This window comes from Armigeres subalbatus, chromosome 3 (genome assembly GCF_024139115.2).
Source record: "Armigeres subalbatus isolate Guangzhou_Male chromosome 3, GZ_Asu_2, whole genome shotgun sequence".
Taxonomy (NCBI): domain Eukaryota; kingdom Metazoa; phylum Arthropoda; class Insecta; order Diptera; family Culicidae; genus Armigeres; species Armigeres subalbatus.
The window spans coordinates 92,447,466-92,467,655 of NC_085141.1; the positions used below are offsets into that span (position 1 = coordinate 92,447,466).

At 39.5% G+C, this 20,190-nt stretch overlaps 1 protein-coding gene and 1 non-coding gene across 19 annotated transcripts in view; both read left to right on the forward strand.

Annotated features, from left to right (window-relative positions):
* Positions 1 to 20,190, forward strand: part of LOC134227061 (casein kinase I) — a 263,425-nt gene that overhangs the window by 224,412 nt on the left and 18,823 nt on the right. For 7 of the 18 annotated variants that reach the window (XM_062708286.1, XM_062708288.1, XM_062708290.1 and 4 more), the window contains exons 7-9: positions 10,294 to 10,562; positions 10,856 to 11,026; positions 13,435 to 13,515. In XM_062708286.1, the coding sequence (XP_062564270.1) occupies positions 10,294 to 10,562; positions 10,856 to 11,026; positions 13,435 to 13,515 (521 nt within the window). Of the gene's footprint in view, positions 1 to 10,293; positions 10,563 to 10,855; positions 11,027 to 11,110; positions 11,348 to 11,485; positions 11,564 to 13,434; positions 13,516 to 13,952; positions 14,019 to 20,190 lie in introns of those variants that run through there. The other 11 variants (XM_062708276.1, XM_062708277.1, XM_062708287.1 and 8 more) reach the window with 4 other exon arrangements.
* On the forward strand, positions 234 to 306 carry Trnar-ucu (transfer RNA arginine (anticodon UCU)). Its single transcript has one exon. It is a non-coding gene; the product is annotated as a tRNA-Arg (tRNA).

A 20,190-nucleotide genomic window follows, 5' to 3' on the forward strand; every position in this document is an offset into this window, starting at 1 on the left:
CCCCGTTGGTGTTGACTCTCGCTCTTACTCTCCGTACCTGCAGCTACTCGCCATTCAACAACCAAAACAAATCAGCTGATTACGGAACGGCGAGCGTACCGAACGGCGACAGTTGTACCATACAGGCAAACATCGTATTGCGGAGAGCTGCTGCTGTCGCTCTTCGTTGGTTTATGTTTTACGTTTGGACGGACTTTGGCTTTTGACGGGCTTTGGGCGCTCACTTTCCGCATGTCCCTTTGGCGCAGCGGATAGCGCGTTGGACTTCTAATCCAAAGGTCGTGGGTTCGATCCCCACAAGGGATGCAAGTGTAGGCTTGAATACTTTTTTTTAAACGTTAGCTTGTTGGGCGGTCGTAGTCGAATCGCGACAGAACGGTGGTACGATGAGACAACGTAAGTAGAGTGTAGTGTGGCTGGTTACCTTTTTATTGCTTTCCATGGCGTGGGTGGTAGTAGATATCAGCGTCGAGCTTCTATGATGGTAATGGACAGATCAATGAAATGTATAGGGAGTGAATGCTGATAATAGTAAGACCCCGTGCATATAAATGGACTACCTGGACAAAAGTTATATTTAACTCTGAGGTCAACGTTTTCCTGCGAGCCTGGGAGAAACGGATACTGAAATAGAGGGATTTCAATTTACTTGTAAACGTAAACATGCTAGGTCCTCTATAGAGATGCAGAATATTGGAAGTGAATGTTAAACAGTTATATAAACAAATTCCGGAATGTTTATATGGATTCGGTGTGATTCCCAGGTCCATACCAGTTAAATGATAATTTTGACGGAAAATCGATTGCTCTCGTATGTAACACGTGACTCCCAAGTCTGTGCTTAACAGTTGCAAAAAAAACTCTTGGCTGCTCGATCGAAATTCTAATCGCTTTACATCTGGGTAATATACATACTGCCAGTTCCTATAAATGAATCTGCTTTTTTTTCAGCATATAGTCTCATTTATCTGGATAGGAGCATACAAAGTTAAGTGATCGAATGTCGATAATAAATCGATAATTTCAACTGCAGTTAGATTAAAAGAAATGGATCATGTTTATTCTCGGAACCATCGCATTCAACAACGAATGCGCGTATTATTCAACCTTTGAATGTAAACAGTACCCCTAGCCTCGTCCAAATGTGCACAGAAAAAGTATAGAACCTAAAAAAAAGTTTGAAAAACTCAACTTTGAGTATGAAGTTCATATTTTTGATTCAATATTGGGTAGTTTCCTTACTCCCTCTCATGGGTAATATTATAAACAAAGATAGCTGCATCGACCCAACGTGTGTTATTCCGTGGAAGAAGCCAAATTTGAGTTGTTTTCACCATAGTCCTGTGTGAGTGAAAATAACATAAATTTGAGTTGGTGAAACTTCATAGTACTCACCGGATTTTTTCGCATTTTACTTATTTTTGGCTTCTTCCACGTAAAGGCGGACTTGAGTGAAAGGAGCCATAAAGTGAGATGTTCCGTGTGTGATATTCTAGTTCAAATTGGGGGCAGTTCACAAATTACGTAACGATGTAGGGGGAGGGCCGAGCGGCACGGTTCAAACGAAAAAATAAGCTTTTCTAAACGAATCAACGAAATATTTTGAATTATGAAGCTTTTCATGTAAACAGTGTTACGAGGGGGAGGGTGGGGATTCAAAACCAAATTTAGCGTTACGTAACTTGTGAACGAACCCTTGATCAAATTATGGATTTTTTCAAATAGAAATATTTGTGTTTGAAAAAAAAATTAAAGTGCATTCAATGACTGGAAATTTTCACTTGCCCCACCCGTGGTAAAAATCAGACAAAGTCATAAAATATTTTTTCCAAGATTTTTGTTGTTCACATCAATATTGTTGTTGCTGGGATTCAAAACTATAGTTTTTTATTCTTTATTAAAGTGTTTTAAATAGTTCAAAACTATAGAGAAAATCAACTTATCAATGCACCAATTTCAACGTGTTTGAAAACCAACTAAAAAATATTCGTATTTATTGACAAGCAAAACAACTTGTGCAAAAGATAAACTTGGCAGGTTAGAAAAAACATTTACTCTCGTTTGTTGAAATGGTTCATTAATTCATGTTTTACTCATTCAACACATTGATTTGAATGGCCATGTATGATTGTGAAGTGAAGTGGATTAATTCTATGCTTCATTATTGAAACCTTTGCGATTTTTTCACTTACCCCACTGTAGCTTATGCTGTTTTGGTAAAAAGAGCCTATACAACTAATGAATATTCTAGTACGGACCTCACTAACGCGCAGTAGAGCAATTTAGGACAATGAATTATGAATATTATCAAAAGATCGAAATGCTTTGTTATGCGGAAAATAAATTCGAGTGTTTCGACGCTGGAAGTCTAATAACACGCCTAGATCCTTAACAACATAATTTCGTCTAGTAGCTGTAGATCCGATTTCCTAACAAAAGTCATTCGTAGAGCGCTTGTGGGAAAATACAATTACATAGCATTTATGTATTAGCGTTGAGAACCATGCGATTAATCTCACAATATTTGACGAGAATGTCGAATTGATGTTGCAAAAATAGTGCATCCTGATCATCACTAATAGCTCAGTACAAACAGGTCTCCAGTTAGCCTTGCGAGCATAACCAATCTGGAGATGGCGAGTTCAATTCTCGGTCCAGTATAGGCTGTTTTCTGGTGGGAAACATTCTCGACACCCTCGGCATAATGCATCTATTGTACTTTCCACACAAGATACATACTCATGCAATACACATTGGAAAAATCCCATTTCAAAGGTGAAAAAATTTGATAACTTTCTTGACGGAAAACTAATCCTTTGATCTCCAAGGGTCATTCAAAAGACAATTTTCTAAATAATTCAGTGAGTGCTGTTTCTTGGACCCTGAACACTTTTTTATGTAATTATTAATCTCTTTTTGCCCCAATGTCTCATATAACACGATTTTTTTTATATTTTTCGTGATTTTATCTTTATGATACTGTACTAAAAATGTGTTTTCCTCTTCATTGGGGATCTACATTGCAGGGTGACCAGCGAACCGGGAAAACCGAGAGAACCGGGAGAAAGTCGGGAATTGAAAATCACCGGGAAAATGTCGGGAAATATGCGGGAATATTAATAACCACCGGGAAAAGTTTTAAAATCTGCATTTGTCTCTTTGTAAAAAAGTGTGCAGCAATCTCAAACATCACGAAAGAATTGGTAGACTCGTTCCATTCTTTTTCAGAGCTCACATATCGTACATACTGAAAAGTCAAGCAATTTAACAAAAAAATAGTTTACTTTTATTAATTTTTAATTATCTCAATCGGTTTCTTTTAGGTTGTCCAAATAAGTATGTTTTTCATTCCTTTTCATTTTTTAAATTTAGTATTTGGATCGTTTTCAAAGCCATTATTATAAAAGCTGAAAAACACCTTCGTTCTCAACAATAATCTTGTTTTATACGATTTGGGAATTCAAGAAAAAAAAAATTAAATTTGTCTTTCACGATCCTCAGGATGCACCAAAGAGTTGTGGTGATGGAAATTTGAAATTTGATTCACAATTACACACCGTAATGTATGACATCATTACACTGACTCCACCTATATGGGTTACTTTGTAACAATAATTCAAGACAAAATTTTCAAAACGACTTATCTGTTTTTGTAAACAAAGATTCAAACAACGATTTGAAGAAATTGATAGCTCTCCCACGCAAACCAACACCTCCAATAGAAAGTCGTCGTTCGTCGTTTGAATATTTGTTTACAAAAGCAGATAAGTCGTTTTTAAAATTTTGTCTTGAATTAGTCACTCCAATTTGCATGTTGGTTAAATGGAAATGACTCATATTAGTGTGTGACCCATGATTGTGGGGTCAGTGTATAAGGTTTCGGTAAAGAAGATTTTTTTATTTCATCCGTATTCTTGTTTATGGAAGAACTATACTTTAAACACTTTAAACGTAACTATACTCAAACGTAAACAAGAATAAGAATGTTTGACTTAAAGAACATTGTTCATATGTTAGAAAATTATTTTAAATATCAAACTGTCGATTGGTTTGAATGAATGCGATACAGAGATGTTTAAAAATCGTGAATTTGTCATACGTAATAAATTAACGCTATTGCACCTTAGCAAGATCTTGTTCACAATTCCTTCCAAACATTTTGCAATGAGCGATAATTTTCGGATTAAAATATGTTCACAAGTTATATAGCAAACTTAGTATTGAAAGGCCCTGTTTCTGATAGCCCATTGATGGACACATTTTAAGGTGATTATAGAATTAAGCCCGTGGTGAATTTCAAATTCACCACACGTTTATCTACATACATTTCCAAAACCCCAAATCTGGCATAATAGTTTTCGTACAGTGCCGAAACTCAAATTATGATTGTTCAGCATAATTAAGCAAACGATCTACCATTATCTCAGCCCCATACGCGTTATGGTTCTTTTATCTCGTGCTCTAGAAAAAAATATTGGAAAAGCACGTGGTTTACAAAATGGCCGATTTCTGGCTTCATTCTATAATCACCTTAAAATGAATTTAAATAATTTTTAGGAGTATGCATAATAAGTTTTCTAAAGTAATCGGACAATAAGCTTTGTTGCTATTTGAAAAAGTTTATATAATTCTATCAAAATGTTTAATACCAATTCGTGGAAATATTATGTATATTTCAGTTATCAAATTTTCAACCAGCATAATTTAGAAAAACTCAAAATCTTAGGTAAATTCAATCAACCGTTTGCATGATTTGTGTTATTCGTTACTTAATGCAGGTTGATTTTATTTTCTTCACTCATTTAGCAATTATAAGATTTAATTAGCCAGCAGGAATCTACTCTTTTACATTTAATTTTGCAGTTGCAGTATATTTTCTTACATGAAAATTCTAAAAATTCGCGGTTTTTCAGTTGATTTTTTTGTATCGGGAAATTTTCCAAAATATCGGGAGAAAACCGGGAATTCTAAATCCAATATTCACTGGTCACCCTGACATTGGGATTTATCTCGTTTCAGAGAGCGAGTAATGGCGCTTTCATTTCATTTCATTTATTTAGTCAACATCTAAACAGATAACACTGAATCAACAATTTGACACCACAATGCATGGTTCGAGGCCGCATCTCTCCATCCTTGGATACGCCTCACGCTCGCCAAGTCGTTTTGCACCTGGTCTGCCCATCTCGCTCGGTGCGCTCCACGCCGTCTCGTACCTGCTGGATCGGAAGCGAACACCATCTATGCAGGGTTGCTGTCCGGCATTCTTGCAACATGTCCTGCCCATCGTACCCTTCCGGCTTTAGCTACCTTCTGGATACTGGGTTCGCCGTAGAGTTGGGCGAGCTCATGGTTCATTCTTCGCCGCCACACACCGTCTTCTTGCACACCGCCAAAGATGGTCTTAAGCACCCGTCTCTCGAATACTCCGAGAGCTTGCAAGTCCTCCTCGAGCATTGTCCATGTTTCATGTCCGTAGAGGACAACCGGTCTTATAAGCGTCTTGTACATGACACATTTGGTGCGGTGGCGAATCTTTTTCGACCGCAGTTTCTTCTGGAGGCCGTAGTAGGCCCGACTTCCACAGATGATGCGCCTTCGTATTTCACGACTAACGTTGTTGTCAGCCGTTAGCAAGGATCCGAGGTAGACGAATTCCTCGACCACCTCGAAGGTATCCTCGTCTATCGTAACACTGCTTCCCAGGCGGGCCCTGTCGCGCTCGGTTCCGCCCACAAGCATGTACTTTGTCTTTGACGAATTCACCACCAGTCCAACTTTTGTTGCTTCACGTTTCAGGCGGGTGTACAGTTCTGCCACCTTTGCAAATGTTCGGCCGACAATGTCCATGTCATCCGCGAAGCAAATAAATTGACTGGATCTGTTGAAAATCGTACCCCGGCTGTTACACCCGGATCTTCGCATGACACCTTCTAGCGCAATGTTGAACAACAGGCACGAAAGTCCATCACCTTGTCTTAGTCCCCGGCAGGATTCGAACGAACTGGAGTGTTCGCCGGAAATCTTCACACAGTTTTGCACACCATCCACCGTTGCTTTGATCAGTCTGGTAAGCTTCCCAGGGAAGCTGTTCTCGTCCATAATTTTCCATAGCTCTACGCGGTCTATACTGTCGTATGCCGCCTTGAAATCAACGAACAGATGGTGCGTTGGGACCTGGTATTCACGGCATTTTGAAGGATTTGCCGTACAGTAAAGATCTGGTCCGTTGTCGAGCGGCCGTCAACGAAGCCGGCTTGATAACTTCCCACGAACTCGTTCACTAATGGTGACAGACGACGGAAGATGATCTGGGATATCACTTTGTAGGCGGCATTAAGGATGGTGATCGCTCGAAAGTTCTCACACTCCAGTTTGTCGCCTTTCTTGTAGATGGGGCATATAACCCCTTCCTTCCACTCCTCCGATAGCTGTTCGGTTTCCCAGATTCTGACTATCAGTTTGTGCAGGCAAGTGGCCAGCTTTTCCGGGCCCATCTTGATGAGCTCAGCTCCGATACCATCCTTACCAGCTGCTTTATTGGTCTTTAGCTGTTGAATGGCATCCTTAACTTCCCTCAAGGTGCGGGCTAGTTGGCTTCCATCGTCCGCTGAACTGACGTAGTCATCTCCTCAGCTGCCTTGACTTTCACTGCCTGTACTCTCAGCGCCATTCAAATGTTCCTCGTAGTGCTGCTTCCATCTTTCGATCACCACACGTTCGTCCGTCAAGATACTCCCATCCTTATCTCGGCACATTTCGGCTCGCGACACGAAGCATTTGCGGGATGCGTTGAGCTTCTGGTAGAACTTGCGTGTTCCTTGAGAACGGCACAGCTGTTCCATCTCCTCGCACTCCGCTTCTTCCAGGCGGCGTTTCTTCTCCTGAAAAAGGCGGGTCTGCTGTCTCCGCTTCCGTCGTCGAGCTCACCCTCTTCCGGCAACGCTGCCTCGAGATGCTACGCGTATGCAGTGGCGACATCAGGTTGCTTCAGTCGCTCTAGGTCGTACCGCGGCGATCGTCGGTACCGAACATTGTTGATGACGGATAGTTTTGGGCGCAGTTTAACCATCACCAGATAGTGGTCAGAGTCGATGTTAGCGCCACGATATGTCCTGACGTCGATAATGTCGGAGAAGTGCCGTCCATCAATCAGAACATGGTCGATTTGTGATTCTGTCTGCAGTGGTGATCTCCAGGTGTACCGATACGGAAGGCTGTGTTGGAAGAAGGTGCTGCGAATGGCCATATTCTTGGAGGCAGCGAAATCAATTAGTCGTAGGCCGTTTTCGTTCGTCAGCCGGTGTGCGCTGAACTTCCCAATAGTCGGTCTAAACTCCTCCTCTTGGCCAACCTGAGCGTTCAAATCTCCTATGATGATTTTGACGTCGTGGCTTGGGCAGCTATCGTACTCACGTTCCAGCTGCGCGTAGAATGCGTCCTTATCATCATCAGTGGTGCCGGAGTGTGGGCTATGGACGTTGATTATGCTGAAGTTGAAGAACCGGCCTTTGATCCTCAACCTGCACATTCTCTCGTTGATTGGCCACCACCCGATCACGCGCCTTTGCCTGTCGCCCATCACTATGAAAGCTGTTCCCAGCTCGAGTGTTTTGCCACAACTATGGTAGATATTATGATTACCTCTAAACGATCACACCTTCGATCTTTTCCAACAAACCTCCTGTAGCGCTACGATACCGAATCCACAGTCCGTTAGCACACCGGCAAGTATGCATGTGTTCCCGATGAAGTTGAGAGATTTGCAGTTCCACGAACCGAGTTTCCAATCGCTAGTCCCTTTTCGTCGCAGTGGTCTTCGCCGATGGTTCCGGTCCGTACACTCTTGTTGATTGTTCGTTGAGTGAGTTTTTTTTTGGCTGGCTTGCAAGGCCTGACACCAAACCCCCTAAATTTCCTGAGGACCATTCCTCCTTATTTCCTTATGGTGCACAATTTCACTTAGAGTCCCTCGCTGGCACTCGGACGATGATCAGCCGCCCCTAACATGGAGAACAGACGCTGTTGTGAGCCGATCCTAACATGGAGAACAGACGCTCAATAAGATTTGCACCTCCGGAGAGGAGCAAACCCCCCCTTCCCTGTCAGAATACGACCATAGGGGTTGGCTACCCGATCTTCCCTAAGGTTGCTCGTATCCCGGCCAACACCACGTGGAGGTAGGGATAGTAGTTGCTGGGTAAGAGGCTAAGGACCGCTGGGGTCTATTTTATTCCTTCAGGTACGCGAAGTACCAATGGTACGCTTTACCCAGCATTTCCCGTGCCATGTTTTTGTCTTATTTAACTAAAAATAAAAGGTGGCGAGATTTAGCATATCAAATTTGGTGATTTTTTAAGTAGTTCTGAAATTTAAACCTAAGTTAATTTTCAACACCATCAACAGAATCGGTGTCTTCTTCTTATTTTTATTTGGATTCGTTAATTTAAATCAATTTTTTGAGCGCGCAATACGTGTTGCCTAAGCTCCAGGCGTTAGTGGATTCAATATCCGTTCAAACCACAATTTCAAGAGAACAAGAAAGAGTTGGCGAAAACTAGATCTCGGAGGTGGCGAAAAGTGTAAATATGTGGCGAAAATTGAATCATAATATTAGCTAATTAAACGGCATTTTTATATAAATAAGCAATTATTTATCGTCATTATTTTGTCATAAAATCATAAGTCATAAAATTTGAAAGATGAGCGTACGTTTAGGATGGCGAAATATAGTGCTTCTACCCTATCCCCTATTTTTTTCACGAGAAACGCGGATAGGAAATGTAGCTCTGTCAATATTCCAGTTAATCTTCTTCATCATAGAACAACACATAATAAAGGAGACAAAGTAATTTAATTTTATTATATATCATTGATTTATTGCAAACACATGTAAAATGCGTTCAAAATATTTTCGCGTATGGCGTTAAATCGAATTCAGTCGTTTTCAGATGTTGAGCCAGCATATTGGCTGCTTGACAGATCTCTTGCTCGGTTGGTTGCTGTTTTTTTTTTCACAGTTCGATTGGCGGCACATTCGTATCCGCATTTCTTCTACCCAGGCCTCTACTGAAAACTAACGGGATATAAGGCTCGACAAAAGTTATCTGAAATTAAATATATTGACGTAACAACCATTGCACTGTTGCATGTATTTCGAATAATTTAGGGACAAACATAGGAAATTTAAAACATTTCAACCGGTAAGCACTTAAATGAGGCTTTGAACAAGCAACGTTTCGATGCTGCAACAACCTTAGCAAATGCGTGATAAGTTAAATTCGCTCTGAAATTTCGAATGGTTGATACGTCAACTATGAAATTATGGGGAGTTTTGGAAGTCTCCGAGCATCCTGAAAGTAGGATTCCGATCCTCTCGAGAGGAGGCTTCCGAGTCTCTCGAAAGGAGACTTCCGAGCCTCTTGGTAGAAGGCTTACTAGCCCCTTGGTAGAAGGCTTACTAGCCTCTTGTTAACAGGCTTCCGATCCTTTTGAAAGGAGGCTTCCGAGCATCTTGAAAGGTAGCTTCCGAGCCTCTTGAAAGGAGGCTTCCGAGCCTCTTGAAAGGAGGTCTCGGAGCTTATTGAAAGGTGACTTCAAAAGCTGTTAAAAAGAGACGTCGTAGCCGTTTGAAACTTTCGAACTGAATGGAAGTAGGCTTCCGAGAAACATAGAATATGCTCCAATGTGCTCCTGCTACTGTGTTTCACGGAAAATGTCTCTCAAATGGAATGAAAATAATGTCCGATATTTTAGGGAGAAGGGGGTCCAAGGTTTTGTACTGTCATGTATTAGGTATACAAAAAAGTATGAGAGAGGAGGAGGGTGGGTCGAAGTATCCCAAAAAGTAGTGGACGTCTTATTTGAATCGCCCCTTAGGCCGATTACATACACCCGATTCTGTTTTTACACGGATTTTTGCAAAGTTGCTCCATTTTCCATGATTCGTCGAGAAATCATAAAACTCTTTTTACACGGATTTTCAAATTTTGAACTTAAAACGTGCAAGACAAAAGAATTTCCCTTGCTGATATTCTGCTTTACGAATGCTTGGACGCGCTTCCTCCCCCAAGAGAGTCTATAAGGGTCAGAAAGGCAAAAATACATTTTATGTATATGGAAAAAGAAAAAGATTGTTCGCCTTCCCAATTGAATTGATGTTTTCAAGGTTATGGTTTGTATGGTTCTTAAAGATAACAACGTTCCTGAAAGTACTCTGCACTTAGTACAGTATCAAATAGATTATTGTTCCAGCACTTCACCATAACAGTTTCCCATTTCGACTGTTTCCAGATTTTGGTCTCGCCAAAGAGTATATTGACTTAGATACGAATAAACACATACCATATCGAGAGCATAAGTCGCTGACGGGCACGGCGCGGTACATGTCGATCAACACGCATATGGGCAAGGAGCAGTCCCGGCGCGACGACCTGGAGGCGCTCGGTCACATGTTTATGTATTTCTTAAGAGGTTCACTGCCATGGCAAGGTCTGAAAGCCGACACACTCAAAGAGCGATACCAAAAAATTGGTGATACGAAGCGGGCGACACCGATCGATGTGAGTGGACTTGAAAAATTGTTCTATTCTGCATTCCTGAATTCAAAATAGTTTTAATTTCCAACTATTTCGTGTTTTCAACGACACTAAATCTTCTTCTTCTCCGGAAAGAAGCTGTGGACTCCTGAAAACTTTACATTTGAGTTTTAATGCGTTTAAAAAAGCTTGAAAATGCGAGTAGTGATAAATTTAGCATGTTTGAATTCAGGATATTTCGTTTTTTTATGTCGATATTCCGATGCAAAGATCTTGCCTTATTACCAATTTCTATTCCATTTCATTCATCTTCCTAGGTGCTGTGCGAAGGACACCCAGAGGAATTTGCAAAATACCTGCGCTACGTGCGGCGGCTAGACTTTTTTGAAACACCTGATTACGATCACTTACGGAGATTATTTCAAGATTTATTCTATTTTAAGGGTTATGTAGACGACGGCGAATTCGATTGGACCGGCAAAACGATGGTGAGTACTGCCCCGCGGAAGCGCGGCACCCGATTATCTTTTTTGAGTTTTTGGCTACTCTTGATTTCAAGCGCCTATCTTTAGAATCTGCAGCGAAGGGAGAAGCAACTCATTCGAGAGTCCAAACTCTAACTTATGACAAACAGAAGAGGATGATGATGATGAAGAAGTTGAAACATATGAAGAACCCCCGTGAATCTCGCTGTGTCCTTCCCGTCAATCCTGATTTCAAACATATCCCGCCTCAAGACTTAAATTAGCTGTAGAATAGAAGTATCGAAATTAATTGTAAAATATCAAGTTGATCATGTGTTTTGTAAACAGCAATGAGTCTAATCAATTTCGACCTCCCAGTATTTCACCGTCTGAAATAAACTCACTTTTATCATCAACTCAAATATCTGCGAGTCCTACTAACATGAGTATTTGCTTTCCATCATTTCTTGTGTCGTTCATTAGCAGCCCTCAAATTTCTTCGCGTTACGTCAACTGCGCAATGCACCTCCGTCACATATTGTCAAAACGAAATCAGCAAAGGTTTGCGACAGATATTATACGCTTTGACGAAGATTGATTCCTTATTGCTCGGAGATGATCTATTTATTACGTCACACAAAGTTTGACCGTTTTCACATACCCCTTCCTTCCTTAGATACCTATTCAATTTGTATAGGAAGGAGCGACACGTTTCTCCGCACCTCCTCTGTCTAGAAGTGTGACGTAATTTTTAGGGTTCCCTCGATAGTTATTCAGCGTAGTTTCTCAATTGTGCTTTATGCTAGAATTGCAGTAGAAATCGAACTTTAACGTAGATGTGCCTTTTTGTGAATGGTTGAATATTGTTCTTGATGATAAGATTGCTTAAAAAATATATATTGAGCTCGAATCCACTGGTACAGAGTTGTAGGATTCTTCATGTATTCTATTCCTACATTATTAAACGCCTTTTTAAATTACTTCGACCGAAAATATTGTCCATAGGACAATGGGAATAAAAGTTATATTTGACGCTCGGAGAATAATTGAGTTGCATAAATTGTAATTAATTCATGCGTGTGTGCGAAAATTCGAGCCACACTTTGGTAATTAGTATTGTCCAAATTGTTCGTTAGGAGTTAAGGTTTGATTTTGATATTATTCAAAACCGAACATGGTGAATTATAAATTATTCAAAATGTTATCCGAAAACAAAATGGTAAATTATATTGTGGCCATGACTCGCAAGCGATCTATGCTAACAATGTTATCGAATTGTATTAGACTATCTCATTGACAGTCTCTCGTTCCCCTGCATTTCAGTTCAATACTCGTGTGACATAACCCATAATTGGATTGCACCTACACAATCCCTTTGTACCGGTTGATCTACCTTTCGAATCACATTTCCTGAACTGTTACAGTTGCCCGCCCTACTTCATCCCCAAATCGTGTGTAAAATAAACTGGGGTTGAACACACAAATTCAATTCCGCAGTACAACCTTACCGATGTAGATGATATTCATTAATTACATCACGCTTTCAGGGCACCGAGAAGCGTAACGAATCACAAAATTGTTGACCCTCCAAATTAAAAAAAAAATCCATCGCGAAAGCAGGAAAATAACTTAATTCGCGGATGTTTCTCTCTACAAGCTAACGCTAGAAAAATTGCATCAAGTCTAGTTGCCAATCGGTGGTACCATGCCAAATATTGGCCTTATGTCACTTCTCGGCTGTATAATTGATGCGCTCGAATGACCTAGAAACAGAATATAAGTATTCGGAATCATGCAAAAAATGTCAAACAATCCCAAGCAGATGGGTGCCCGCGATCCCTAATGTAATTGCTTCCGGGATTAGAATCTCCGGCAGAAACTCTATCTTTCCTCAGCTTAGAGCACGGTCCCACCATTTGGGTTGAATCCCGTCCGTGTGGGTGGAAATGTAATTCAGCGGCAACGAATGACGATAGGCACAAGAAAAATCGATAGTCCGTGAAATGATGATTGGTCTTCTCTGTCGGAAAAAGAAGCTTGCGGACAGCTTTTCCCCAATTCTCACATGGCGGTGTCGATCCCCATTTTTCTGTCCTTCAGAAGCGACGGTGATGATGAAGAAAACGATGTACGACGAAAAGCTTGATTCGTGTTTAACGTCGGATTAATTCCCAGCGAAATGATTGCTTCTGGGTAAACCGTTCCGTTTATGTATTTTTGCGTATCGCTAAAGATAATTGTGTTCCTTTTTCGTGGATGCTGGGGTTGTCATTTGATACTTGCTCTCAGAAAATTTAAATAAATATTATTCAATTGTGGACAACCCTGTCGTCTACGGTTAGCTACATTTAATCGTATTTTAATTGAATGCAACTTTTTTTTCAATCTAATTCGTATTTCTTTTTCCTGATTCTTATTTCTATGTTTCACAGTCCACACCAGTTGGATCGTTACAGACGGGCCACGAAGTAGTCGTATCACCAAACAGAGAAAGACACACACCTGTAAATAAGGTAAATTTATTGTTCTCACGCTACGAGTATTCAAAAAAATTATACTTAATTGCTGTAATAACGTCAAAACAATATAATTCACTTCCAAAATCACAATCCTATCCCAAAATGTATCCAAGACTAAAGAAAGCGATCTTGTGTAACTATGTTATGTGTCATTAATTAAATGTAATCTAAATGTACCTGTAAATGTTGCCATACCCCCCGGTCCAACTTTAGGACATGGGCCTTCTTTACAATTGCGCCAAAGGATTGCAAATTAGTCCATCCATTCATGCTCATTTTGAATGTTACCTGTGTTGAATGTGTAATCTAACACTCGGAACCCCTTCCCTTCGGAACACCCACCCCTTCTTCTTACACACTCGTTCATCCACAACACAGAATTAAGTCAACTGTCATACATTTTGAATCAAATCCAAAATTCCACCTTGCAGGACGGAGATTTATTCAGTTATTACGACGAAGAACTAGACGACGTTACCCTGCAGATATTGGAACAGGTTGGAACTGGAACTGGAAGTCCTTTCCGTCCATTATTGGCAGGAAATCCGCTCGGCTATGTAGTTGTTCGCACTCGCTAGGAAATGTTCACAATAGTAGGCTTTTAATTAGGATTCGGAATAGGGTATCCATTGTTGCATTGTTAAAATGACGTCCCCATGACCAGGATGTAGGCTCAATTCAAAACGAATATTTTCAACGGTAGATCCATATCAGTGTGTCGCACTTCTATGTTTTCGACAAACGTAATGATTCATGTAAATAATTATACGGGATGGAAATGTCATAATGACATCCATAATTGATCTTCTCTGACAAAAAAAAAATGTTTAATCCTTTGTTCTATTCTGGTTTTGATTTCAATACAATCATTGTATTGAAATGATACAATTTCTTGTATTAAAACTTTGCAAACTTGAATATGCTAAGATTCTATACACTAATTGTAAGATTTGTTTTTTGGGTGCAAGAATCCTATTAATTAACATAGTGTAAATCCTGTACTAACTACTATTTATCTAGCTCGGATTGTTAAACCCGAGCTAGATAGCATTGCCAGTTTTTGGAGCATTTAACATTTACTAGGATATTGCTCGCCCAAATGAAATATTCTGGGGAATTCCTCCTTTCTTCTCCTTTAATTCTGATTTATTTTAATCCTACTCCAGAAATTCATATTCTGGAAACATTCCCTTTCTAGAGAACACTAAGGAATTCATTTCCAGGATGTCTGAGAATTTACCTTTTAAAGAATTATGAAAAAAATCCAACAAGGGGTTTTGGAAATTATGACCCCTCTAGATGTTCCTTTTTCCTGAATTCTGAAGATATCGACAATGTTGTTTCGTAAGGGCGAATATCGCAAACGTAAACAATGACATTTTTCGTAAATTCCTCAATAATAAGGACTTCTCTCAGCTAACTATCATCGGGAACTGATAGAGCTGATGCTGGATCATTAGGCCGAATGAGAAGTAAGACATGGGAAATGAGAAGTAAGAAGCGAGAAATAAGAAGTGAGAAATGAGAAGGGAGGAGGAAGAAGGAAAAAGGAAGAAAGTGAACGGGAAGGAAGAAGAAGGGAGGAAGTGCACGGAAAAAAGGAAGAAGAAAGTAGAAAAAAGAAATGGGAAGCTGGAAGAAGAAGAAATGAAAAGAAAGAATAAAGATGGAAGAACAGATTTTTTTTACTTACTTATCATTCGACCTAATGACCGTTCGACATAATGGCCATTCGGCCGCTCCGCGTCTTCTATGGCATCGATGTGTAAATTACAGTGAGTAGGTCGCAATATTCGTGGAATTCTCTTCCCTCAGGAGTGGGGTTGTTCATCAGGGTTAGCGATGTTTTTGCGTATTCTGAATATGCTTGAAATGTATTTCCCATGAACGAAAATTTGGTGAGAGAATTCCATAATATATTCTTTATCATAATTCACATTAAAAATATATAAATATAAGTATTGGGAGGGACCATCAGGGCACCCGAATGCAGCGATTTTCATAGAAAGAGTAAGATTGCCAACTTCCTATTGTTAACATTTCGCGGATGAAGGGCGGGCTCTTCTCCCATTTGATCAATCTTAGAAATAAGGGCTTGATTAAAATATCGTTTGTACGAACTTTCTTCTTGAAGGATATTCTCTTTCCTTCCCGTGGATTTCGCATAAGGGTTATTTCACAAATTATGTAACGCTATTTTTTTAATTTTAGACCCCTACCCTCCCCCTTGTAACACTTTTTGTATGGAAGGTTTAATTTTTTGTATGGATCGTAACGCTCGGCCTGACCCCATCCCTCCCCTACAGTGTTACGTAATTTTAGAAAGGCCCCTAAGCGTCTTTGCTTATGGAACCACCCCATCCATTTTTGGCCTTTCATACAGGAGTTTGATATACTGTGAACTCTCCCTTACTCGATATTGATGAGACCATCGAGTCGAGTAAAGGAGAAATCGAGATAGGGAATAATTTTTTTTTTCCAAAATTCAAACATTCAAAGCATGTTTGATTTAGAATCATTTGGCCGAAAGGGTCATTTGACCAACGCCATTTGGCCGAATAGTTAACATATATTTTCTTATTAAGTGGTGTGAAAAGTGAGATGTTCGAGGTAAGTAGCGGAAAGTGGGGAATTGAAAGGTGACAGATGAGATTTTCGAATTGAGCAGAGTAGGTAGTTAGTAAGAAGTGTGTACTGAGAAGTGGAGATGTGCGCAGCAGTGCCGTGAAATCTCAATGTCAAATGAACTTTTTGACCTGAATTTGAATATAGCCTACGTGTGTAGATCATGAATTGAATAGCTACTGTCAATTCAATTGATAGCAGCCAACGTTTTCATTCGAGTGACTATAAGTACATGTCTTTTTCGAAAACTTGCCTTAAAACCAATTTTCGTGGTGAAATTTGCCGCCTTCGGTTCGGTAAACACATCAATTTGTCATCATTATTTTTTTCCTGACATTTCCCATTTTCCGACCACCTGTCAATTGAATGACTCGGTTCTCAATTCTCGCTCAACTTTTCAAAAGGACCTAAGTAACATTTTTATCATGAATTAATTTGAGTACTGCAATCAAAAGCTTTCATGTTTTTCTGTTGATTGCGCTATTCAAATTAATTCATGAAAAAATGTTACTTAGGTCCTTTTGAAAAGTTGAGCGAGAATTAACAAAATAGAATCGATACGCATAGGGATAAACTGGGGTAAAAAATGGCCGAAATGGCTGTTCAGTGTTCAAGTAAATTAGACGAAATTCATCAGCACTGGTGCTCAGTAATGAGTGAGAAATCAAGTGGTCTCACTTCGCACTTTCCACTTCTCTCTTCTCATTTTTCACTTCTCTCTTCTCACTTTTCATTTCTCACTTCGTACTTCGCACTTCTCACTGCTCACTTCTCATTTTTCACTACTAACTTCACACTTTTCCCTTCTCACTTCTCACTTGCTTTCTTCTTACTTTTCATTTCGCACTTCTCACTTCTCACTACTTCTCACTTCCAACTTCTCTATTTTCACTTCCATTCCCTGCTCACTTCTTCTCACTTTTTCTCACTTCTCACTTCTCGTTTCTCACTTTCACTTCTCATTTTTAACTTTTTATTTCGCAATTTTCACTTTTCATTTCTCACATCTCACTTGCTTATTTCTTACCTTTCACTTCGCGGTTCTTACTTCTCGCTTTTTATTTCTCACTACTCACTGTTCACTTCTCAATTCGCATTTCGTCTCATTAAACCTTCTTTCTTCTCACTTTTCGCCTCTCGCTTCTCATTTTTTACCTCTCGTTTCTCACTTTCACTTCTAATTTCTCAATTCACGTTTTATTTCGTATGAGATGTTAAATTTGTCTCATTCCTTACTTCTTGCTGCGCACTTAATGCAATTCTCACTACTTACGTTTCATTACTCTTTTTTCACTACTTGCAATCTAAGTTTTTTTTTTCTAACTATTCGTCCACATTACCCGGTCCGCCAAACGGAATTTTGCTGAATGGCGTTCGGTCAAACAATATTCGGTCAAATGGCTCAACACCGTGCATATGAACTGTTTCTGACATCTTCGAGTTAGCGAGGAAAATTACTTTGACTTAAAGAATATCGAGTTAGGGAGATATCGACTTACGGAGGGAACGCAGTACGGTCAGGGAATCAATATTCGAGCAACGCCCAACAATATACTTTTTATCATCAACGATGCTATTTTTGTAATCGAAGTTAGATTCTCGAATGTTTCAATAAAAGCAGAAACTATGATAGTATGAAATCGAAACGGGATGAAAAGCTAGCGACAAAATTATCTTTTTTTTGTTGCTGACAAGATTTTTCGAATCGATATAAACAAAGCTTTGTCGTTGTTTTTTTTGTCGCTTTGTACATGCGCATCCAAGAAAAATTGATTCCTTGAGTATAGGCTAGATTCAAGGGACATTGCTTTTCATCGAGTGAGGGAAAATGTCGAGTTACAGAACGTCGAGTTAGGAAGAGTTTACTATGCAAACAATAATCTAAACAGGATCAAATCATTTGTCAGATATGACCAGAGCTATAGGCAGGTGCCTAGCTACAATATGGTAGTACATCCCCAGAAATTGAGGCACACTTTTATATGGAGCTCCATACAAGTGGAGTGGCTTCATAATTATTCCCAACTAAAACGTGTGTTTTGAGTAAACATAAACATGTATGCACCATTATCAATTGGGTTCTAAAATGAAGTATCGATATTCGATTTTCTTTCAGGAAACGATGAAGTTAATCATCCTGAACGCGTCAGTTTTTCTTTCGACTCAAAAATCGAAAGGAACATTGTTTAATTTGTATTTCAAAAATAGATGAAAAATACTTCCTCGACATTATCGGTCTTGCTAACCATACGGTGCGTATGGTTCAAACGCACTAGCAAAACACCGCAGGGCACTTGACTCAACCTTCGACAGTTAATATCAAGCTCTATCTGGTAAAAGGGCGAATGTCGCAAGAGAGGATTCTCTTCGTCGACTTCCCCTCATTTAAATAAAAGTGACAAGCAGAGGATTCTATCGCGTTTATTACCTCAGAATGCAAGCTTTCATTGTTTTCTTTCGTTTTGAGGGGAGAAACCGCAAGGATATCCTCTGCTTGTCACTTTAATTTAAAAGAGGGGAAGTCGGTGAAGAAAATTCTCTCTTGCGACATTCGCCCTTATTACAGATAGGGCTTGATATATGGGACTGATGGTTCATTCGTGCTGAAAACTTGCACAGCCCAAAATTTGCCTTAAAATGTCTCAAACGCAAAAATATTATTTTTACTGATTTAGACTTTTACCAGAATTTTTATAACATCGGTTCAAGTATTCTTGACCGATGCACTATCGTTTGAAACCATAAACGAGGTAGGACTTTAGGAGCCAATTGAAAATTTAAGTGCAATCAAAGTTACTCGCCTATATTGCGGGTATTAGCCACCCGGAGTGGAAATTAATTACTATGTCTGAAACTCGATTTGTGCAATTGCACAACATGTGAAAATTTAAGTCATTTTAAGGTGGAATGCCGAAAATGTTCAATATCTATTCGCTAGAAATCGAGATTTTGGTCCACAAACATGACCATTTTGAATGAATATCACCGAATGCCCTATAATTGTTTCCGGTGTGTAACATCATCATTTTGAATTTGCTTTCGGAAATGGTCGAGGTTCTGCTCAAGTCCTAAACCGTGTGGTACGCGTGGTTGGCCCAATGCCCAAGAGGATGCCATCAATCCAAACTCGTAGATGGTTCTGCTAAGACTGATCTTTATTATTATAAAAATGACTTTCCTAAACTCAAGAGTACGATTGCTTACTACTTATTACTTACTACTTGAGGGAGATAGCATTCGTTCTGTTTGTTTTCTCATTTCCATGTTTCTTCACACGCTGGACAAACTGCCTGCCGTTGGCGCGACAATGCTTAAGATGTAATAAAAATTTATTACATCCTCTTGAAAAAAAAACACATGTAAATAATCTATTTAGGCAGACAGACATGTGGTGATGCTCAAATTAGTCCTTCCAGCTCATCACTACCAAATCTGGCGCTTTTTTACTGTGCCATAAATTACTTTTCGTACTCCTTCCAAATATTAATTTATGTCCTTTTTTGAAACAGAATATGTAGCCTCGATTATTGAGTTGAGAAATGTTTGTAGATAGGGTTTCTTACCCCATTCCCGGCCTAACATGCATACGACTGCATTATTTAATTGATATTTATGACAGGAAGCAACTTTTCCTAAATTGCGTGTGCCGTGCGATACTGCAATAGGGTTCACTTATGCTTAAAAATAGCTTTTATTTGATTTAAATTAACGAGGTCCAGCACTAATTTCAGTCATAGCGATTTCATTTCCGGCCCACTTCCAAACCGGTTCCCGGCCTAAGCAAAATTTCGCCCAATCTCTCAACATCATACTCTCATTCTCTCTCGGGACGGTAGAAAATGCGACGTATGCACGTTCAACGCCGACATGATGCCATATGGTATTATTTATAATAATGTTTATTTGGTTGGAAAGATATATTCGCTCATCCATATTACTTCCAAACGCTTAAAAACTATATTTTTTTCAATATTTTAAATCGAAAGAACTATAAATAATATGATAGCGTCAACGTATTAGATAGTTTTCCTATGAACGATGAAG